The sequence below is a fragment of the Crinia signifera genome, chromosome 2 (genome assembly GCF_055691185.1).
Source record: "Crinia signifera chromosome 2, ASM5569118v1, whole genome shotgun sequence".
Taxonomy (NCBI): Eukaryota; Metazoa; Chordata; class Amphibia; order Anura; family Myobatrachidae; genus Crinia; species Crinia signifera.
Genome location: NC_139218.1, coordinates 194,455,198 through 194,480,235, shown reverse-complemented (window position 1 = coordinate 194,480,235; position 25,038 = coordinate 194,455,198). Strand labels below are relative to the sequence as shown.

At 43.0% G+C, this 25,038-nt stretch overlaps 1 protein-coding gene across 2 annotated transcripts in view; it reads left to right on the top strand.

The window, feature by feature from the left end:
* The window catches only part of KIAA0319L (KIAA0319 like), a 133,544-nt gene that overhangs the window by 62,561 nt on the left and 45,945 nt on the right, over nt 1–25,038 (top strand). For both annotated transcript variants that reach the window (XM_083173490.1, XM_083173491.1), the window contains 5 exons: nt 5,281–5,382; nt 9,042–9,139; nt 11,449–11,536; nt 11,627–11,719; nt 13,060–13,192. In XM_083173490.1, coding sequence (XP_083029616.1) covers nt 5,281–5,382; nt 9,042–9,139; nt 11,449–11,536; nt 11,627–11,719; nt 13,060–13,192 — 514 coding nt within the window. The remainder of the gene's footprint in view (nt 1–5,280; nt 5,383–9,041; nt 9,140–11,448; nt 11,537–11,626; nt 11,720–13,059; nt 13,193–25,038) is intronic.

Sequence of the window (25,038 nt, the reverse complement as noted above, 5' to 3'; positions counted from 1 at the left end):
CAATAATGTCAACCTCCTGCTCTTTTTCCTTTTGATGTCTCCCTCTTTCTCAACTCATACAGAGTGCAATCATTACATCACCTGCCAATGAAAGCAGGACACCCCAATTTACCCTATGGTATACAGAAAGCAAGAGGGAAAAGATGGACACACCTGCGCAATCCTACACCATGAATAGTAAATAAACACAGCGATAGTATCTCTGTTCAAATATCAATTTATTAAAAATAATGTCATGAAAAACAAAGATGTGCACATTTGTGCGCTCATAAAAGTGCTCATATAAAAGAGAAAATGCAAAAGGGGGTGTGGCCTAATACGGTATACACTTTAGACAAACTGATACGTACTCACATATAACATAAAAAAAAAAAACTAAATGGGGTATAGGTTTTTAGTAAAAGACAGATAGACAGAGAGGACCTCTGGGCACGCTGCATCACCCAGCCGTAACCACGAGGAGGTAACTGAGTCTGCCGGCAGACACCCTCTGTCCCCTGAGGACATAGACAGAGCATCACATGGTACTTTGTTTCCAGCTTTCCTTACAAGTACAGCACTCCGGTTAGGAGTAAAGATGTGCATACCCTATCAGGTTCATTTCTGCATTTCTTTTTGTGTAACACTGCACTCCGTTTAGGAGTAATGAGCAGAGCTCTCCTTTTCTGCTTTAAACAATATATTTGCCCATACCTGCATTTGTAATTTACCACATCATACTCCATTTAGGAGTTAGGAGCATTGTACTCTGTTTTTTGCTTAATACAGCATTGGGACAGACTTTTTTTTACTAAAAACCTATACCCCATTTAGTTTTTTTTGGTACTTATGTATTATCTGGACTCCCATGTTAAATGCACCCCATTTTTTCATACCCCTACTATCCAAGTACGCATGGAGTTGATTTTATATAGTGTGGCGAGCGCAGCGAGCCACTGTGCCCGAAGCGTGGCGAGCGGACACGGTCTCATAAGAAAAACGGGAGCCCAGATATTACATAAGTACCGTTTTTTTTTATATGTTATATGTGAGTACGTATCCATTTGTCTAAAGTGTATACCGGTATTAGACCACACCCCCTTTTGCCTTTTTTCTCTTTTATGGAAGCACTTTTATGAGCGCGCAAATGTGCACATCTCTTTGTTTTTCATGACATTATTTTTAATAAATTGATATTTGAACATAGATACTATCTCTGTGTTTATTTACTATTCATGGTGTAGGATTGTCCATCTTTGTCCGCAGGTGTGTCCATCTTTTCCCTCTTGCATTCTGTATACCATAGGGTAAATTTTGTAGTTTTACCCCGGACACCCAGCAGCACCCTACTTTACCTTTACTCTAGCGCAGTCAGTCACCACCCATTTTTTATAGGACACCACAATTATTTGCCCACTACTCCCCCCTCTCCTACACAGGTGAAACATAAATGAAAGGGGAAATGATAGGAGAGGTATAAAAAAAAGCATAAGTGAAATGTGGAAGGACATAGCAGACTGTTTTACTAAATTCAGACAATCCTGACGAAAGGGGCAGAGACCTCTGAAACATAGAAAATAAAGATGTGTTTGAGAAGTCTCAGAGTTCTACCTGCTTTTTCTTTACACGTGTGTGTGTGTGTGTGTATGTGTATGTATATATAGATAGTATACACCAGCTTATAGCCAGAATAGTATTATCTGCAGCCATGCTGACTGCAGTGCATCCCCCACAGATGCCGGAGGGTGCATGGCAGGGGATCCATGGAGCAATCCCTACATTCAAAGTGGTCCCACAGATGCTAAATTGGGTAAACGTTTTGGGAATTAGAGGACCTGGGAAGTACTTGGAAGTCTTGATCATAGTCGTCTAACCATTGTTGCACATTTCTAGCTGTGTGACATGTCTCATTGTCTTGTTGGACGATCCCATCCGCCCCAGGGAAGGCAGTCAGCATGTATGGGTGTACGTGATCTGCAAGGATGGATTCTTAAACTAATCGGCTAAGAGTCCCTTCCACATAGATGTTACAAACCCATTCCCCAGACCATATTGCTGCTGACACCTGCATTGGTTGCAGTGTGTTTGTTCTGCAATGTTTCTCCGATGTTTCTTGCCTGATATGTTGATCATCAGAGGTTCAATTTCCAGTACTACCATTCATATTGAAGCCTCCACCGATGCACCTTTGTTAGCATAGTTGCAGTGCTCGGCTGTTTGCTTTAGAGCCCTATACACAGCAGGGTTTTCTGTACTGTACTTTTGGACACACATGGAAGCTCTCAGGTTCATACGGTGAGCTGCTCCGCTCTAGCTTGCTCTTTAGCTTCGACGTAGGTTATTCAAAATGGTGCCATTTTCTAGTCACGATATACCTTTACCACAGCAGCACATGGACAGTTCTCAAACTGAACCGTTTTAGAAATGCTGCCACCCTTGGCCTGAAAGCCAATAATTATACCTTTTTGCGCATCTTGTATACCCTCTAAGCCAGTGCATTAAATGTGATATATATCTATAGGCATGTGCACGTATGCACACACTCAAACAGATTACATGTGCGACTAGTCCCAACATGTTATGCCAACTCCACCTCACTTACACGCGTATACCCATCCTTGACCTAGCTACCCCCCTCTCAGACACCTATACCCCAGCCACCTACCTCTCATACATATATGCTGTTTCCCCAGACACCTCTGTCTCACAAACAATCCTCAGCCTTGCCCCATCCACCACCTTATCAGACACTTATTCCTCAGCCACTTACCTCTCACACATATATGCTCTTGCCTCAGCCATCTCTCACAAACCTATACCCCAGCCACCTACCTCATGCATATATGCTACTGTCCCAGACCCCTTTGTCTCACACACAATCCCCAGCCTTGCCCCATCCACCACATCAGACACTTATTCCTTAGCCACTCACCTCATACACATATATGCACCTGCCCCCTCCGCCTCCTTCTCGCATCTGTGCTGTCAGGTAGCTGTAGTTTCTGTGGGGTAGATTTATTAAGCTCGCTGAAGTGATAAATTGTCTGGTTTTTATTACTGGCCAATCAGCTCGTACCTGTTATTTTTCAAACCAAGCCTGTAACTTCACAGCTAAGAGCCGATTGTCCGGTGATAAAAGCAGACACTTTATCACTTCACCGAGCCTAATAAATCTGAGTCTGATACTTGGTTTACCACAATTCTGCAGGCATACAGTTGTTTTACCTTTGACTACTGTTAAATGTGATGCTTCGCTGTGCTTTTATGCATTAAATAGTCCATATTGGCCGTTGCTTTGTCTCTTCCATAGTTATAGCCATTTTATACACTTGTTCTATGCTGCAGAGGTAACCAGGCCACCTGTCGGGGTCCAGAATAAACATCCCTGCTGTACCCTATTTATGGTGGCACTGGATGTCATTGGCTTTGTTTTTGACGGGTGGGCTGTGCACATTTTTTTATTATTATTATTATTATTATTATTATTATTATAAAATATAAATATAGTAGATGTATTTCTGTTCCATGTAAGTCCTAAGTCTAGATTGCACAAAATTTCATTTAGTAAAACTAGTATCCTCACAACAATCCACACATTTGTCTGAAGTTCTCAGTATAATATTCCGACCGCTGAATGGGAATAGGATTTGTTCCACATTGCTAGCCCAGCCTTGTGGCAGTGTAAATGGAACGCACAGTGCTCATATTCAGTTCTTATCTTTCTTTCCTGTGGTGCTTTATCTTTTGTCATCAAAATTGCAATCAGTAGATTTTCCTTATCAGACAGGATAAGATTTTCCAGCTGATGTTAATTGTCAGCTATTAGTACTTGGCAAAAATGGATTAATCCGCCAGAACAGTGTATGCTTTAATAAATGTGATAGCTACAATGTTAGTTTTATTTTTTTGAATTGTTTATTAGCCTTAACTCATCGCTGCCATATACCGTTGTGCTTTACCATTGGGAACAAAAGAGTAATAAAATAGACAAAGTTATAGTAAAGCTAGGTACATATTAGACTTCTTTTCTTTCTTTCTTTTTTTCTTTCTTTCTTTCTTTCTTTCTTTCTTTCTTTTTTTTAGCTAGATGCACAATAACAATATTGTCAATGATATTTTTGTGTGAATGTGCTATGTCTTTAACTATGCATGCTTCTGCAGGTCGTTTTTTCAACCCCCTATGCTTTTGTACTTGACTATATCAATGACGGCATTCTCCTGGATGTGGCCACTGTACGATATAATTTGCAATAATTCAGGGGTTTGCATAGTTGAGAGATTATTGGTATACTCCCTATGTATTGATTCTATTCTTCTATCTGAGTCGCACTGCGCATGCATCGCGATGGTCTTGTGACTGCAAATTTGTACTCCGATTGATGGACAATCAGTGAGCATGTTTTGAGGTAACAGAGAGTCTTAACCGGCTTGATCCGATGGCTTACCTGCAGCAGTCATACTGAACAACTGTAGTGTTGCACACAGGTTCAGCGTGCGATCGATAATGCATCTGTGTATGCAATGAGAGGATCAGAGATGCCGTCTGGGGGTTCCTTTGTACAAATTTTTGCAACTGCCTAATTAGCATATCTACTTTGGATCGCTTTGTGTGAATATGCCGCTGTGAATGAAACTACATGCACCCTTGAATCCATACCATTGAAAATTAGACTACATTTAGCAGTGTTGTTCTTTATGTGTCCATCCAGCATGCAGAGAACAAACTAAGACTATATATGTTTTGTAAGATGATTCTTCATTCTTTAGCTATTCATCTCTATATTTGTTTTCTAAGCCAAATGAATACTTATGTGATTAGGGTTTATACATTTATGGGACCTACACACGGGGTGATTTCAGGGCATTTTCTAAGAGATCGCACTTGATCACTTACAAAATGCCCCTTCATCATTTTGTGTGTAGGGGCCATAGAGCGGTGTGCGGCCCCATGCGTCTCTATCACCCGTCGATTAATATCCAGCATGCCCTTAATCGCCGGTCAGAGCCAGCGTTCTGGCCCTGATGGGTTGCTCAGCACACAACGCTGACACATTGTGTCTAGCTCAGAACGCTCAGCAAATCTCTCCGTGTGTGGGCCTCTTTAGATCTATAATCCATTTTTCAATCTGTATGTTGGATAGAGAACCAGCGCATCTGTGTGGCTCCCCATTCATGACCCATGTGAGTTCCTTTTAAGCAGACAGTAAACTGGAATATTTGCTAGTGTTGTTACATAAGCACAGGTTCCTGAAAGGCTTGTATTATAAATATGAATTAAATGTATATTCTGTTTTTCTCTAGTAACAAACAAGCTTGTGGTGTCTGCTGGGGACAGCGTCGACATTACTCTGCCTAGCAACGCTGTCCAGCTGAATGCTTTTGTCCTTCCTGAGCCTCCTGAAGGTAATACCATTAATTCTTGTGTCTGAATACAAACATTGCATGGCTTTTAAAACACATCAGTGTTTCCCTAAATCTTTTCTATTTTTGGACCTATATCGGACTAGCAGCTCCCCTGCTTCTGCAGAAGTGATTGAGGCGTTCCACACTCCAGTGTAGTATACTACCAGCTCATATCAGTTCTCTACCAATGTGCTACATAGCTGGCTAACTAAAGGAGCTGCTGTCTAACCCCTTTTAAACTCTGGATATATGGGTGTTGTATATTAGGTCAGCATTATCTAGGTTGGCACCAAAAAGTCAACCTTCACAAGGTCAACACGAGAAAAGTGTTGACACAAGCAAAAGTCGACACAGAAAAGGTTGATATACCTGTTTTTACATTTTTGGTTGTCAAATGTGGACACCTCAGCATGTGGACCCCCAATTAGTTGTACTATGTCAAGAAATTAAAATAATCACAAAAACTTACATTGACATTTTGTTTGTCTCTACCTTTTGACCATGTCGATCATATGGTGTCGACTTAGACATTGTGGGGGAAATTTACTAAAGGAAATTTGTAAAAAAATAGGTGTATTTGTATCCAGAAATACACTTATTTTTGACATTTACTATCCCGAAAATACGGCAATTCGTAGTCGTATTGATAGCACATCAATACGAATATGAATTGCCGTATTTTCCGGATAGTAAATGTCAAAAATAAGTGTATTTCTGGATACAAATACACCTATTTTTTTTACAAATTTCCTTTAGTAAATTTCCCCGTGTCTGTCAGCCAATACACATATAGTATGCACAGTGTGTAATGCTGCTTCATAAAGCAATAAGAGAGCATTATAATGACATAATTTCTCCATGTGGAAGATATTCAAAGTGCAGCAGCAGCATTGTTATCAATAAATACCTATTTTATGCTGCTTTGGAAGCGGCTCCAATTTCATCTTATTACATGATTCTCAAGCCCTGCAATTACTGAAGAAATAAATTAAACTATTCCCTAATTATATAATTTGCTGAAACTATTTGTACTGTATATTCTTTTGTATTCTTGTACAAGTCAAACAATACCCTTCTCTAGGTGTTGATTGTTATTAATAGTACAATACATGTTTGGCCCGATTCTGGTTCACTCACAAAAGCAAATTCTCTAATGGACAAAACCATGTGCACTGCAGGTGGGGCAGATGTAACGTGCAGAGAGTTCGATCTGAGTGTTATTTTGTTTCTGTGCTGGGTAAATACTGGCTGCTTTATTTCTACACTGCAATGTAGTAAATTAGTTTGAAGTACATACCCCACCCAAATCTAACTCTCTCTGCACGTGTTACATCTGCCCCACCTGCAGTGCACATGGTTTAGTCCATTAGAGAGAGAATGTGCTTTTGAGTGAACCAGAATCAGTCCCATTATCATTTTTTTATTATTATTTATATGCACTATATGGGCTCCTGCTGTGCCATGTTCTATCATAAACTGAGATAAATATCATTGCTTAATTAAAACAGGAACTGAGACATGAAAAGATAAATATCTTTAAATTACATGTGTCTGGGTCTAAGTGATTGATTAAATGTTATCTGTAAAGTTCCGGGGAATATGAGGGCTATAATAACTGTTAATAACTAAAATACATTACAGTTACACAATAACTAACTGTATACTTCATAAAATAATTTCACATTTTATATACATGTATATTTGCCATTATATAGGTAAAACACTGTTCCGCACAGATTGCTCTGCACACATCGCAGTTGTATCGCATATATTACAGTCTTATGTATCAGTGCTTTTGTTTATTATTTCATAGCATTTGTCTTGTACTCTGTATTCTTCCTGAATGCATATGGGAAACTCCTGCTGGAATCTCAAATCAGTGCTCAAAACTACTGATCTTCTCATGTTACTCTTGTTTCCTTTATTTTTTGTCTACTTTTTCTCTTTTTTTTTTTTTTTTTATTCTCCTTCATTAGGTTTTATTGAAAATATTTTGTTCCATTAACCACGGAAAGGGAGAGGATACAGAAAATAAACCCCTGGCAAAGATTATCTGAAAAAAAATTACTTTTTCTCTTTCTGATCTTTTTGTCATCCTGGTAATAAAGGGAATTCAGTCAGTACTGTAGTGTCCCTAAAAGGAATTCTATTCAGTATCTTTGGGAACATGACTAAATGATTTCTCTTTTCCATACTGTTTAAATCATCAGCATAGAAATACAGATCAATCAAAAGGGCTCACAGACAAAAGTAAACCTGAATAGCTACTCTGGCAGTTACAGAAACCTCCATTAGTTCTGAGGTCCACTGTTGTAACTATTGCTATTTTCTTTGTAACTAAATACAAATACATTGTGTGTTATATTTTTCTTTTCCTAACAGCTACAGAGTTGTAATTTATAAGTTTCTCTTTTTATTTGTCAAAATAGTTGACATACAATGCAACAATCAAAAAATAACAACAAAGCAGTGTTCATAGCAGCTCAAAATAGAAATATGTAAAATACTAAATCTAGTCAACTAACAATAAAATAATAAAACACAATAATAATAATAAAATAAATAAAAAAGAGTCAAGCCCACATATTAATTACAATAAAAGGGTGGGATAGGGTCCTGAGGGAGGGGGGGAGGAGGGTATTGCCCAGAACCTTGAAGAGTTAACAAAGGCTGGATTTATGCCAGTCCAGGCAATATATAAGTATAACTTTCATTGTCATTAAGGATTATGTTATTTGCTTGAACATGTTATAAAAAATATTATCTCCTTCTCATTTAAACTTCACTGTGTCTGGAAGTGACTTCCAATTGGAAGTCTGACCTGCCAGTCACAAAGGCAGTTCCATTGGGAGGCGTTGCCTCCCTCTGGGATGCCTTTGTGCGGGCTGCTGTGAAAAAAACGGCAGATGCGCATGCGCAGTACCTATATAGGTACTGCACGCGCTGGTCCCGGTGCCTGTAACTTACATTGTACAGGTGCCGGGACCAAGATTGCTTCTATGGGCTGTTGCCCAAGCAGCCCATAGAAGTTGGCTGCATGCGCGGTACACCTGTGTACTGCTCATGCGCCAGTCCCGGCTCCAGTCAATCATCGCAGCACACAGGCACCGGGATGGGAGGCAGCGGTGACAGGGGTGCCTGAATCGCGGCACCCCCGATTCGGCCAGAGGCAGCCCCCCTCCCCTGATAAGGTACAAGCCGCCACTGATTAATAGCGATTAAATCTTAATTTTCTTTTGGTGCACTACACCACAACATTTCTTTTCTTTCTTATATTGTTTTCCAGATAGACCTCTTAAAAGAGATTGTAGTAGTGGATTACTTTTTTTTGTTGTGGAAATTGTATTCGTAAATCTAAACTCGTATTGCTCCAATGAACTCGCATTCGTTTTTTTGAAAGTGTGCAATAAATAGTAAGGGCCCCATAAATCAAAGACGCGATTCCCTGACTATGTCTTGAACTAAGATCCGTTGATCAACATTCGTTGAGGATTAAACATTTGTTGGGGGATTGGGGAAATTAGCTGTTAAAAGTACTCAAATTTGCTTTTCAACAAAAATAATATCACAAAGTTTCAAATAAAAGTGTAATGTGTATTCACAATATTAACCTGCATTGATTTTATACCAGAAATATTTATGTATATCGTTATGTTCAGGAAAGGTATATACATATGACTGGAGGCTGATAACACATCCTACTGATTACAGCGGGGAGATGGAAGGGAAGCATTCCCAGTCACTCAAGCTTTCAAAGGTGAGGAATCATTCTGTAACAGAGCACAAGATTACTGCTGGCTAGTGAACAGTAATGTATGGATGGTTACAGTCTAAATTGTAGACAGTGTGTAGGTAGACACCAAATGGTCGTCATGTACAAAGTCATAGACTGTTCTTCATGGAGTTTTTTGTGCCAATTTGGTACATTTTGTCATGGGGACCCCATATTAGAGTACCACGTACCCTTGCATGGCTTTCAATCACTATACTATCCTCGTGGACTTTGATTTGAAATGGCAAAGTATGAAAAAGGCCCCGCCCCCCAAAAAAGCATGTCAACCTTTTGCTTATGTTGACTTTTTATCGATGTCAACCTCTAGCGCATGTCGACCATTTGGTGTCCACCTATTGAGTGTCTATTTAGACACTATCTATCTATCGCATACCTGTATGCACAGATATCTAGTACAGATCACTTCCACATATGGACGCCACTATTGCCAGCAGATACTGGCAATAACTGCTGCCTTTGGGATGTTTGTAAGTCTCTAATTGAATAGCTGAGGGCACTTTACCTGGGAGAAGAGACAACCTACAATGTACAAGCTATATCTCATTTAATTGAATCTGTCCCTGATATTTTTGTTTTTATTGGCTAGAAATACAAGTTCATTTCTGTATGTATTTTCTACATGCCTGTCTCAATTTATGTGTAGCATTAGGAAATGCTGGGATATGATAGGATGCTGTGTATTTGGTGAAGGAGATGTGTATTAGAACGAGAGAGGGAAATGTGTGCATTAGTTAGCAGCATGAAGCTGTATTGTGAAATCTGTGTGTTAGACGCATGACACTTACCTCTCATTAATTCCTATGTATTAGTAGACCCTGATTAAGCCTGATTAGTAGAAGGTGATGAGACTGTGTCTTCTAAAAATGACCTTCATCCTCCTTCCATCCTCACTTATAACAATGGTCTCTTTCTGTTAATAAGTTATCCTGCCCTCTTTCTATAACAATAGAATCACTACAGCCCTGGACATGGTGACATCAATTGCCACACAACACCTATGGTAATCCAAACTCCAGTGGGTACATTTACTATGATGGGAGTCCTATTAAAGATGGGATGTTGCCCATAGCAACCAATCAGATTCTACTTCTTTATTTAGCACTTTCTAGAATATCATAGGAATCTGATTGTTTGCTATTGTCAACATCCCATCTTTAATAGAACTCTCATCTTAGTAAATTTGCACTCACCACTGGTGCTGACTCCCCGCCTGCAGAAGTGCTCCTGTGCTACCAAGCACTAGTAGACGATGTCCATGTCGACTATGTCAACATTTGGGACAAAAAAAACCTTGAAAAACTCATGTCAACCTTTTGACCAATGCCTGTGTTACCTTCCAACCCTGTAGATCTTAGCCATGTCAACCTATTTTAGGTGTCGACCTTTTGTGGTCAACCCAATGCATGTAGACCTAAATTTGGTCAACCCAATGGAGGTACTAGCAGTGTTTTTTCCTTAGACTGTTAGCTTACATGAGCAAGACTCTCTCATCCCTCCTTTTTCTTTTTTTTAATAAATGACCTTATTACGTCAACAGTGATGTTGAAGATTGTGGTTGTGTGTTGAAGGAGATTACAAGAGTGTGTCTTAGTGCGTATTATAATAGATGTGTCTTTATTTTAACTTATTCTATCTTTATAATATACAGTTAGAATCTACCATAGGGTCTGTTAATCCTGTATACATATTTTTACTTCTATAAAGCCACACGTAACCTCCATTTAATCTATGAAGACATGCAGTTATGTTCAGTCGGAACCTAATACATAAAGCACAGCAACAGATATTGATTTTAATGTTGTACTCTGAACAATTCTTGCTAACTTTTTTCACTTCGTGATACATAAAAATATGGGTGTGTTATGGGGTCTGACGTTGATTAGATGACAGTGGAATTCCGACTGCCGGTACTCAGACAGTGGGGCAAGTGCAAAAAAAGCCCCTGTGCTCACCACCGGTTCTAGTCTTCGTCTAAGGGCAGCATCGACCCACAAAAGGGAGAATAGCCCCTGTCAGTCGGGATCCCGACAGTCGTGCTTTTAACAGTTGGAATTCTGACGTCTCTGTACTGACTGTCGGGAGGTCATCCGCCACCCCTAAAATATAATGAGAGACTCATGGGGTAACGGGGTGTTAGTGACATAAATGTTTCTTCTCGTTATTCTGTAATAGTAGTACATAAGATTAGTAGGTTTTGTAGTGTTTCTAATAATAAATGGAATAATAGGCGTTTCTGCTTTGACCTATAACATAAGTTTGTTTTACTCTTCAAGCTCACAGCAGGTCTCTATGAGTTTAAGGTCATTGTGGATGGTGATAATGCGCATGGAGAGGGGTTTGTGAATGTCACCGTCAAACCAGGTAAGACAGTAACTTCATATTTGCTAGCTTTCAACCCTTGACTTAATTTGTACATCATTTTATGTTACATATAACTTCTTACTCTTACAGAGCCTAGAGTAAACCAGCCTCCTGTAGCCATTGTGTCACCTCGCTATTTGGAAGTTTCATTACCCACCACTTCCACAGTGATTGATGGTAGCCGTAAGTATCCAGAAGTGCCCAGTTTCCTTTATGAAATTGTTCTTCATTTTTGTATAATGAAGTTTAAACTGTTTCAAGTCAGCTAGTTGGCTGGACTGGCCCACAGTAGCGCAGGCAAAAAAAAACCTTGTGGGCCCCACTGTCCCCTAGGGGTCAGGTTCTAGATTGTGCACTTGAATTATATGTCACAGTCCATTGCTCTTATTATTCTAGTACATTATCATTAATGCACTTGCAGTATTTACAATTTATCAAGGATCAGGCTATTTCCTAATGGATAGCCAAGCCTGTAAACATGGGTCTCTAAAGGTGCCCACACACTAGAACGATTTTTGGGCCGATTGTCCGATTTCCGATAAATCGGCCAATATATTGTCCGATGTTTACCGATAATCGTTCGAAAATCGGCCGATTTCGGTCCGATGCGCGCTCCCGTGGATCTTTAGCTGAATCTTCTGATCTTACGTGCTGCACAAAAGATCAGAAGCTTTAACAAAAGATCCATAGGAACGCACACCGGATCTTAAGAAAAATCTTTGGTAAAGATGTGCGCTTGCCTGAAATCTTTGGTCCAGGACGGACCAAATATTTCAAGGCTAATTTATGGGTACATCTTACGCATTACAAGATTACAGGTAACCGTTCCCTCTGCACCAAAGACCCATACACACTAGATGATGTTTTCAGTAAATTATATTGCTGAACAGTTTCCCTTGCACTTACCAGTGTCACGGACAAACGATAAAGAGCTAGCTATTGTTTAATAAAATGCAGCTTTTTGTGAACAATACAGCCAAAATTGAGCTGCATGTGCAGACGCCAGAAACCCAGGTTAACGATCTGTGGGAGCACGCAATGTTCATTGCATACACACTGGCCGATATTGTAAACAATATAGTTTAGAAGGGCCAAAATGATCAACAAGGTTCAAAATATCGCATCTTAAGTGCAACCCTAAAAGTACACACAGAAATGGGTTCTGTAATGAAGTGAGAAGTTATTGTTGCTACTGACAGACTACTTAGAAGTCCATTCATGCGTATAAAGTATCTGCAAGGCCAGTATGTCACTAGGTATAATAGCGGATCTATCATATTGACATAACAATTTGCTATTCAGCTGTTTTTGAATAACCGCAATATGAGTGAAAGCAGTAACATCTCTTGTTCTCTTACAATTGTGATGGTTACACTGAAGTGAAGAATGGACTGCTTTCAACTATTGAAATGAATAGGCTTGTGCTGTAATGCTTGTATTATTAAATACAAAATGTGCTCTGTGTAAAGCATCTAACAGGTACACACTATATGGCTGATAAAATACTATCCCTGTGTTATCAGAGAGCACCGATGATGAAAAAATTGTCAGTTACCACTGGGAGGAGCTGAAGGGTCCTCTAAGAGAAGAAAAGATCAAAGCAGACACGGCTGTTTTAACGCTGACCAACCTGGTACCTGGTAATTACACCTTCAGGTATGAAATCTGGGTGTTGGAGGAGCTTTTGGGATGCTTGGATATTACAAGAAAAACATTTCATGGAATACTAACTGGAATAAGAATCTATGTTGCATGTAGTAAAGGGAAACAAACATTGCTGATTGGATACATTGGGGCAGATGTATTAAGCTTTAACAAGAGATAAATCCAAGGGTGATAAAGAGAGATAAACATCCAGCCAATCACCTGCTAACTGACATGTTACAGGCTGTGTTTGAAAAAAGTCAGTGAGGAGGTGATTGGCTGGACGTTTATCTCTTCTTATCACCCTTGCATTTATCTCTTGTTAAGGCTTAATACATCTGCCCCATAGTTTGATACACATGTTTATCTGACTTGTTCAATGTGTCTGTAATACCCCTTTCACACTGTACTTGTTAAACAGTATATTGCCGTTTTTTTCACATTTTAAAATGTTTAAAGGGCCCCACATACAGCACGATATTCAGGCATTTTCTGAGCGATTCTAACAAATCGCTCAGAAAATGCATGAAAATGCATGTAAATCGCTGTGTATATAGCCCACACAGCGATTTACATGCGCGCACCCGCCGTTCTGAATCTGTCATAGATTCAGAACGGACGGGCTGTTCAATTCAGAGCAGTCGCTCAGAAAGCTCCTGCTCATCTCCCGCATGTGTGGCTGCGGGCAGATGAGCAGGGCGAGCGACTGCAGACATGGCAGAACCCGCCGCCGCCGCCACCCCTGCCGCTGCCGCCACCCCTGACCCCCCTCGCCACCCCCACCTCACCTCTTCACCCCCACCTCACCTCTCCTCTCGGCGGCAGCGGGGTGGTAGCGCGGTGGCATCGGGAAGAAATGTTTAAAAAAAAAAAATTCAAATTTCAAAATGGCCGCGGCCAGCCAATCACGGCTCGCCGCGTCATTGCCCCGCCCCCTCGAGCTGGCTATATTAGCCAGCTCGAGACAGGGTAGGGGCAGTCAGTCCGACGGCGGAGGAGGAGAGAAGAGCTCCCGAAGTCCTGGGAGGCGCGGCCAATGCAAAAGAGCTTAAAAGGCCGCCGCCCCCCAGGTGAAGAACACAGATGATGCGGCAGAAGCCCTGGGAGGCAGCGGCCATGCAAAAGAGCTTAGGGGGCCGCTGCCCCCAGGTGAAGACACCGCAGAAGCCCTGGGGGGGGGGGGGGCAGGAGCCCCCCTGGGTGAAGACCAGATGCAGTTAATAAAATACTAAAACATCTGTGTTTGTGTTTTATTTAAATATTTCCTTTACAGGGGGGCTATAGGTACCGACTGGCCTTTAATGCCCCACATGCTGGTACCTGTGGTTCTCCCAAGTGCCAGCATGTGGGGCAGGCTTGCTTGGACCTGTAGTCCTACTGTAAAAGACAATATTATTGTTAAGCTATCAACCCTGCACCCACCGCCCAGGGGTGCAGGGGATAGCCCCGGGCTGCAGCCCAGGCCTGGGGTGCCCTGGAGAGGGGGGACCCCCTTATTTGGGGGGTCCCCACCTCCCCAAAAACTCCCGGCCTGGGCTGACTAGTTAGGGTGGGTAATGCTTTGGCCACGGGACACCATCAAGCGTGTCCCCTGGCTATGGCATTACACCCCCTGCTAGTGGAGCCTGGTGCTGGTCTCCAAAATATGGGGGACCCCTATTCATTTTGTCCCCCGTATTTTGGAAACCAGGGCCAGCTCAAGAGCCTGGTGCTGGTCCCCAAGATCCGGGGGACCCCACGCACTTTGTCCTCTGGATTTTGGGAACCAGGACCACTCAAAAAGCCCGGGGCTGGTCATGCCTGGGGGGGGGACCCCATGCCATTTTTTATTTTACAAAATTATTGTCTATGACAGGACGAGACGCTGGACCCCGGACTTGGTAAGTATTTTTTTTATGTCCGTTCCCACTGTACCACCAACGTTTCTTCACTTTCTGTGACAGATTTGAAATCTCCCGTGCTGAATCTCCCAATTTGAATCTCTGACACAAATCTCTCTGTATGTGGCTCATTGTCTGAAATGAGCCACAAGAGTGAAATCTCTTGTGCTGAATCTCCCGTTATGTATCTCTGGCACACATCTCTGCGTATGTAGGGCCCTTAAGGCTGCAGTGGGAAAGTGCCAGAGTTGATTTACCGGTTAAAGATAACCGGTATTTCAAAACGCTTAAAAAGCAGAGTACTACACGTTTCAGAGCCGTTTTTTATGCAGTGAGAATGGCTCTGAAACGGTATTTAAGATCCCACACTAGTCTTTACCCTCCCCTGGTACCTGTCCTTGCCTCCCTCTCCTCCCCTGGTACCTTGCAGCTGGTACCCCTCCCCCTTCCCCCCGGTACCTTGCATATGGTACCTCCTCCCCTGGAACCTGGATGCGATCCATCCGGGCAGCAGAGTAGGCAGCAGGCATTCCAGGCCTCCTAGTCCGCAGGTCCCAGACTGATGCATGAAAGCATCATGCAGGAGTTTGATGCAGGAGGAGGCTGCAGCTGGTGCACAGGCAGGCACTGGAGATCCGGGCAGCGCGGTCCGTGCCCAGGAGGAGGAAGCGGGTCCATTAGGAGATTGTCATTTCATCGGGGTTCCCTGCAGCGAATGGGAAATAGCAGAGCTGTTCATTAAATATGCGCATATTTAATTAGCTGCTCACTAGATATGCGCATATGTGATTTTCGGGCCCGCTATTTCCCATTCGCGGCAGGGACCACCGCCGATGAAATGATAATCTCCTAATGGACCCGCTTCATCCGCTTCCTCCTCCTGAGCACGGACCTGCCCGGATCCCCAGTGCCCCCGCTGTCTGTGCACCAGCTGCAGCCTGCTCCTGAATCATGCTCCTGCATCAGTGGGGGACCTGCCGACTAGGAGCCCTGGCATGCTACTGCCTACTGCACTGCCCCGCTGCCCGGATGGATTGCTGTTAGGTACCAGGGAAGGGGGAGGGGGGTGCCAGGTACCAGGGCGGGGGGGGCGATGAGTGGGGGAACCAGCTGGCAGGTACCAGGGGATGGGGGGGGGAGTGGGGGTACCAGGTGCCAGGTACCATTTGCCGGACAGGTACCAAGGGACACGTGGTACATAACTGGTGAATTACCGTTTTGGTACCTTTCAAAACAGGTTTAATGCGAATGGTACAAAAACGGTATAATATACCATTTACAACATGCAGTGGGAAAGGGGATTCAGGCTAGACACGTTTTAAAGTCCCATTTAACACTACCGTTTCTGCAGTGAGAAAGCAGCATTAAACGGAAGCCAAAGACACTGGGTTTTTGTTTTTTTGTTTGTTTATTTTTTTATGCAATAAGTAGAGTCAAATGTTTTGGTACTCTTTACTTAGTTGGGCGCCCGTCGCGGTCATCGCGGGTACATTTATGTCTGGACGCGACCGACGCGATGCCCGCGATTTCCCATTGAAACCCATGTTAAACATGGAAATCGTGTCGGTCGCGTCGCGGCCGGCCATAAATGTACCCGCGATGCCCGCGACGCGATGCTCCCGATTTACCATAGGAATCAATGTTAAAAGGCCCGATGGACCCGATTTTACTGTTAAATGGCTCAATGGACCCGATTTGGCCATAGGAATCAATGTTAAATGGGCCACAGAGCCCATTAACCCTTAAATGTCCCCCCAAATTTTTAACGCCACCCCACGATCCACGCCAACCCGAAGCGTGGCGAGCGCAGCGAGCCCGCGAGGGGCGGCGGTACGCGTCCTCCGACCTTTTCATGCCCTACTATCCACTAGGGCGTGGAGTGAGAATATAATAGTGTGGCGAGCGCAGCGAGCCACCGAGCCCGAAGCGTGGCGAGCCCCGCGAGGGGACGCGGATACCTTCACAGTTATACGCGTCCCCTCGCGGGCTTCACAGGTGTCCGTGGCGACGCCGACACCTGTGAAGGTATCCGCGTCCCCTCGCGGGGCTCGCCACGCTTCGGGCTCGGTGGCTCGCTGCGCTCGCCACACTATTCTATTCTCACTCCACGCCCTAGTGGATAGTAGGGCATGAAAAGGTCGGAGGACGCGTACCGCCGCCCCTCGCGGGCTCGCTGCGCTCGCCACGCTTCGGGTTGGCGTGGATCGTGGGGTGGCGTTAAAAATTGGGGGGGACATTTAAGGGTTAATTGTGCCTATTTGGGCTCTGTGGCCCATTTAACATTGATTCCTATGGCCAAATCGGGTCCATTGAGGCATTTAACAGTAAAATCGCGGTCAATCAGCCTTTTTAACATTGTTCCCTATGGGAAAATCGCGGGCATCCCGATTTACCCGCGATGCCCGCGATTTTTACCCCCGACGCCCGCGATTTCAATCGCTGGCGCCCATCTAGGTAAAGAGTACCAATGTTTTTTTTGTTTGCAAAATTATTATATTCTGCTTAATAGATAGATCATTGCGTGAGCAGGCAAGTTATAGGGCCTTGTACACTAATATAATGGGTGAGATTTAATAGGATGAGAGATTCAGAAAGTGAGAGATTTGGTGAGAAATCTCCAGTTTTTTTAAAGCGGCAATCATTTCACTGCTAAACCAGTTTGCTTTTGAAGTGTAAAGGATTGCCGCTTTAAAAAAACTGGAGATTTCTCACCAAATCTCTCACTTTCTGAATCTCTCATCCTATTAAATCTCACCCAATGTTTCTATTTAAATTTTGATATAAAGCAAAAGTTAGTTTTTTTTTTTTCATTATAAAATGATTACCATATATAAATAAATGAATATACTTAAAATTGTAGCTAAGAGCAGTATGTGAGCTTGTTCATTTGTCATTTTAAGGCCATTGGCTTGCTTCGTACTATGCAGTTATGCACATTGGGTTTCCCGCATTCTAGCAGCTGTGGCAGTTTTTAACGGGAAACTGGATAGGGCAGTAACCCAAAGCTATGCTTGAAGAAGTAGCTTCATTGGCTGTAGGACCAGCAATTTCTGGAGGATCTGCAGACAGGGGAATGAAGCACCTACCAAAGCATTGTAGAACTTCATAGGAACCCTTGTATTTCATTTGTCCTCTCACTTTCTTCATGCAGAGGAAACCTCAAAAGAAAGTATTTGAGGTGCACTGAAGGCTGTAAACAATTACCAGACCACCCTTATGGGCATTGCTTAATAAGAAAAAGACTGAGTTTTATTATCTCTGCCATTATATGCTAGACCTAATAGGAAGTGTAGTATATTCTAATTCTATTCCAGGTCTGCTGCTGAGGTTAGAGCTGGGTATTGCCGGTACAGAATCAGATTTATGGGTCTCCTTAAGAAAGTTGGGAGGTGTTTGGTAGAAATCTTTGGGAGAGACGTCTTCTGACAGTGCTTCCTGGTGGAACCTGCACATAGGTTTCCAGCTATGCACCCTCCACTGGAAATACACTCGCAGTTTTTGGTGACAGCATTTGCAATTAAACATATAAAGTTACAGCGTAGCCCCTATCAAGAGAAAAATAGAGATACGTTTTGAAATACGTAGGATTCTTTTCCCATCATTTGGCACCTGATATCCATTAGCGATAGGTGAACCTGTTTTATAATATGCCATGCTTTTCTCTGTGCATGAAAATGCTGCAATAGGTAAAACATAGGCACTAAAGGTTAGTATGAATTCTTTGTGTGTATTTAGATTCCTTCCTCCACGTAGATTAATAATAATAATTAATAAAACAAAAACATGTAGTGGCTCTCCCAAAAGTGCTACCAGCATTAGTGCTCACAGCCTAGGTCGATAGCTGCAAAGTCCTTGTGTTCCACCGAAAAATTCCTCCACCACCACTAAAGCCATAACAGACTGTGGCACAGACACTGTAGCATGGAAACCACATCACTAGACAATAGCTGCTACTATGGGACCACATCATTTGTAAAAGAAGCCCCCCCCCAAAGGCAAACGCAGGAATGTTATGGGGGGTTTGGGGGGTTCCATTAGGGTCAGGTAAGTATGTTTATCTTCTCCCTGTCCTCCCTCCCCGCAGCATAACCCTCTGTCCCCACTAGTACTTAACCCTAACCCCATGCCCCACCACCTATATCTCCCTGCACCATAACCCTAACCCTCCTTCTAAATGCCTAACCCTTGCCTTCACCCCAAGGTCATAGACAGTGGGAGAGAGAGAAGCTACTGCATAGGTACTTTCCCTAAAAAAAATTGTGTATATTCTAAAATCTTGAAACATATATTTATAGCTTGATATATTAATACACATACATACATACATACATACACACACACACACACACACACACACACACACACACACGTAGTCACTGATTTTTGTATATTACAGGGTTTTATCAAAGACCCATCTCATTCTGTACATGTTATACCCATAGCTTTTTACCTGGCTGGCTGTGGCCTGGGTTCCTCCAGGACGAAAGCTTCTTCACATAGCTCTGTTCTATAGCCAGCACAGTAGAGGTGGTGGAGCGGGCTGGAGAAGTGAGCAAGCTGTGTGCCGGTGAGGCTGCATTCAAACATCACTCATTATGTAGGTGAGTGGTGTTTGACTACAGCCTCACCGCACCGACATCCCTGATGGCTCCGTTTGGTCCTTCACTACAGCCAGCGGAGCCAGTCGGTGTAAAACAGACACTGAGCCAGCACTGTCATTCATGCAGCTCTGCAGAGGGCGCAGCCCAGTATATCCAGAGGGAGAAAGGTGACCACATCTGAGCCAGTCCAATGGAATTCAGCTGAGCTGATCTAGGCTTGTATTTATGGGGAACTGGCAATTGCCTGTACAGCTGTCAGCCATAACTAGAATCCCTGGTTTTTCATCAGTATAGTGACTTTTGACACTTGATCACACTGGACGCCAGGAAATAACTTTTATGGTCCCATTCATCACCATGGCAACCAAACTGCAATAGAAGACAGGTTCTGTGCTTTCGGGATTGGTACTAAAACTGGTTTGAGCACACAACTAAGGTCAATTGATTAAAACTTCAAACAGATATTGTGAATAGATGTTTATAACTGTTTTAATTATACTCGGCTTAATTGATTAGCACATGACAAACTTCATCGGTTGAATGGAATACTGAATGTTAGGACCCAAAATGTATAATATTAGAGGCTCTCAATATTGGAAGCTACTTTCTAGTTCTGGGAATTGCTGGACTGTACAGTATAGTGATTCCCATTACTGGAAAGTAGCTTCCAATACTGGGATGCTCCAATATCATCTTAGGTCCTAATAGTGTGAATTGTGGGTCTTAACATTCAGTATTCCATTCAAAAGATGAAGTCATGTAAAGGATAAAGCTTTATAGACTAGAACAGTGATTCGCAAACTTTAAGTCATGACCATGTCAACATGGGTTGTGGTTTTCATGGGATCCAGCTGATGACTCCTCAGATCTCTCAACCAGTGATATGATGAGCATTAAGTCAGTGGTCCTGTCTGCCACTTCAAGTTCCTCTGGGGTAGATTTATTACTAGGCGATCAGGGGAATCTGCGCTATCCCCGTGCGTTATAGCAGGGGATAGCGCTTCCCCTGATCTATCACACCCGCCGAGCGTTTACTCTAACGCCGGCATAGCGCAGGGGCGATATTTTGCACTGCGCCCCAGCCTCCTGCCAGATTTATGAACGGTCAGCATCGCTGACCGTTCCGCCGCCTGCAGCTGTCGACTTCGCCAGCTGCAGGCGGCGATGCCCTATACCTAACAGCAGGGACAGCGCTGTCCCTGCTGCTGGCACTGAGCTGCGCTGGGATCTCGCGAGACTAGCGAGATCCCGCGCATGCGCAGTGAGCTGGCCGGGGGGGGGGGGGGGGGGGGGAGGAGACCGCGCATCAGTATTAACTGATGCGCTGTCTCCAGGAGGGACATCGCCGGAGGGGGGAGTTAGCGCTCCCCCACTCCGGTGGCAAGATCTTAATAGATCTTGTCGGTGTCCCCTCCTGCTTCGCCTCGCTAATGAGGCAAAGCAGGAACTGTTATAGCGGCGCGATAGGCGCCGCTATAATAAATCTACCCCTCTGACTCACTGGCTAAGAGACACAAGGGGGCAGATGTATCAACCAGCGTTAAGTGCAAAATTGCACTTAACGCTGGTTAACTGGGGGGGATTACGTCTATCCTAATGTATTACTAGCGCACCTAACGTGGTTGTCCCTGCAATCCCCCCCAGGGATTAATGGCCGGGGCGATGTATTAACAGCCTTCAAGGCGTTAATTTGCCCCGGCCGTTTCGCCAGCTCAGGGCTAGCGTTGTCCTATCCCCACTATGGGGACAACGCTAGCCCTGCGTCTGGCTTGGGCTGCGCTGGAGATCTCGCGGTTTTAGCGAGATCTCGCGCATGCCCAGAAAGCCGGCTGGGGGGGGGGCGGCTAGTGCGCATGTGCGGGGCGGCGAGGGAGACGATAAGGAGAGCCGTTCACGCTGGGGATAACGGCTCTCCTTATCGGCTTTGGGGGGGGGGGGTTAATACATCTGCCTATAACATTTGCCCGCTTCTCCACGTTATGCTGGCGAAGCGGGACTCGTTATTCTCAAAACGTTATAGGCAGATTAAAACATCTTCCCCAAGGTACCCAGTGTAAGACAATGTTATATATAATACATTTGCATGGCTGAGACACACAGTGGTTCAGTGTGTACCCAGCTTATGTCTCTGCAGGCCTTGCTACTTTTTTCACTTTTTAAAAGCTGAAGGACATAGGACCTGATTTCTGGATTGCCGGCAGTGGGGAAAAAAGCAATTTACAGTGTTGATGCTCTAAGGAAAATGGAGAGTGATAAACAACCAGCCAATCGTCTCCTACCTGTCACGTCACAGGCTGGGTTTGAAATATGACAGGCAGGAGCTGATTGTCAGGATGTTATACTGTATCACTCTCCATTTTATCACTTTTTGAAGCTTGATACATCTGCCCCTTAGGCTGTTTTGTAGACTATTTGTGTGGTGAATGCCATCTGTCGTGCCTTAGTAAAGTAAACGTGTACTTGTCCAGTTGTTTGCTTATGTGATTCAGAATCTTTTTACAAGTACCAGGTGCCTTCTTCCAGTACGTAACTATTAATTTCTTGGCTCACACCTGTATACGTTCAACAAATCCTCTTCCTTGAACTGTACTTATATTTGTTTTCTTAAAGGAAGATCAGTAAGTTCACATTACATATGTGATTAAGCTTTATCAGAATCAGCATCTGTAGTCACTTGGAAATATTTAACCCTTTCAAGGGCCAATTTAGTTTGTCAAAAATGGTGTGAAAATTGCCAATCAAACCTTTTTATACATCATAATGACCTGTAATGTTTACCTTATATAGGAAATATAATCTTTTTTTTACAAAGCATTTTTTTATTTGAACGTATATAACAAATGTGAGCGATGATTACAATTTTAGCGGGTATTTTGCACATCTCTCACAGATGTGTCCACTCAAAGGGTTTAGGACTATTTGATTTTCAACACAAATTTAGACATATTTTAACTAATGGGATTTTTTTTCTACCTGCTTTAAAGGAAAGATTAAAATGAATAAAAATAGAAAAAAATAATAATAATAAAAAAAAAAAAAAAAAAAAAATATATATATATATATATATATATATATATATATATATATATATATATATATATATAAAATACTCCACTCCAGACATTGCTCAAGTTTTACACTCCTTTTATTCCTCCTTATACACCTCTAGGGTCTCATTCTACACCACTGCAATTGCAGGAATACTTAACCGGAGTTAATCTCCCATGCCTATCCCCATCCTCTATTGCTTACTTAGAGGCTGAACTCCCACCCGCGGAGGTGGAGGCAGCCATCACCTCCTTCCCTAATGGGAAGGCGCCAAGAAGCTACGGTATTCCTGTTGAAGTCTATACAGTGAATTTTTTATCCCGTATCTGTTACCATATATACTCGAGTATAAGCCTACTTTTTCAGAACATTTTATATGCTAAAAAAGACCCCCTCGGCTTATACTCGAGTGAGGGTCCCACTTGAGTCAATAGGTGCCTCGGCTTATATTCGGGTCGACTTATACTCGAGTATATACGGTACATTTATTTAATATCTTGTTTGAGGGTGGTAGTTTGCCTCCCTCAATGATGGAAGCTATTGTAATAATGCTTCCGAAGCCGGGTAAAGATCCCAATGTCCCTGACTCTTATCACCCAATCTCACTACTGGCAACTGATATTAAAATTCTGCAAAAGATTCTTGCAATGCGACTAAATTCTGTTATAACAACTATTCTACATGGTTCCTGCCCGGTAGGTTGACTATCCAAAATTTGTGCAGATTGTTCTGCCATTTGTAACGGGAGGATACAGCTGGGTCGGAGGCAGTAATGCACTGGTGGTGTCCTTGGACGCTGCCAAGGCCATAGACTCGGTGGAGTGGTCCTACTTGTGGAAAGTATTGCACAAATTTGCATTTGGTCCACGCTTTATATGATGGATTCAGTTACTATACTCCTCTCCTAGGGCTAGGCTATTTATTAACGGTTATATGCATTACAACCCACTTCCCACTGGGCCAAGGTTCTAGACAGGGTTGACCACTCTCACTGGTCTTACTCACCTTGGCAATTGAGCCACTGTCCTGCATGATCAGAAACCACCCAGGCATTGAGGGCATCCCAATAAATGATTGTACTGATGTCATTGCATTATATGCAGATGACATGCTTCTTTTTTTAAAAGATGCTGGCCCCTCTTTGACAGCTTTGCTTGAGACAGTTAATTCAATTGGCACCTTCTTGTGTCTGTTGATTAATTGGGACAAGTCTAGCATTTTTCCCAAAGCTGGTCCTATTCCTACCAATTTACCAACTACATCCTTGTTTCATAGGACCCTTTGCTTTAAATATGTTGGAGTCTGGATTACTACCAATGTTTCAGCTTATACAAAACAAAATATAGAAGTGGTCACACTGGACCTCCATAGGAGGGTTCATATTTGAAAAAAATGTACCCTTACTCTAACTGGCGGTATCAACCTCCTTAAAATGGTTATACAACCCAAATATCTATACTTACTGCAACACTCCCCCATCTATATCCCGAAGAAAGTTTTCGCAAAAATAGAGAGTATTTTCTCCTCATTTATCTGGGGTGGGAAAACCCCCAGGGTGGCGTTAATAAACACCGGTTAGGGCTAAATTTGATGGGGGTCTGGGTCTCCCTAATCTATGTATGTACTATTTCGCTACTCAACTGATCTGATCTGAACATATTATGATTGGATTGGGGGATGGGGAACTTCCAATTTCTAGGTTTTATTATTGAACAGGTGAGCCCATAACTGACCCCAGTGCAATGCTTTCTGTCTGGTGCTCCCCCTGTTGGCCTTCCCCCTGTACTTAGGCAGACCTTACTTATTTGGAGACACTCTCACTCCTACTATGATCGGAGGGACACTGATGGCGACTCCCCCTTATGGTTTAATAATACATTTAGAGAGCTTTTGTCTTTTTTTACTCCAACCCTTTGCTAGAAACATGCAATACTCACAAAAGAGAAAAAGAGCAGCATTTTTCGGATTTGACCCAATGTACTTAATTTTTATTTTTTTATTAAAAAGGCAAAATATAAATCCCTGTATTAAGACATTTAAAATATTAGGTACTTGTGTTGTTTCACGGCGCCAGTATGCTCGCTTCGCTCGCCCACGCTGCGGGCTCGGTGGCTCGCTACGCACGCCACGCTATTTAAAATCAACTCCATGCCAACATGGATAGTGGGGGTATGAACTATCCATGTTGGCATGGAGTTAAGTTACTTTTTTTAACATAGTTTGTGGCGAGCGTAGAACCCGGAAGTAGCACGGCGCCATGAAACTACACAAGTACCCAAATATTAATACATCAAGATACACCAACTAGATAAGCCAGACTTTAGAGCTC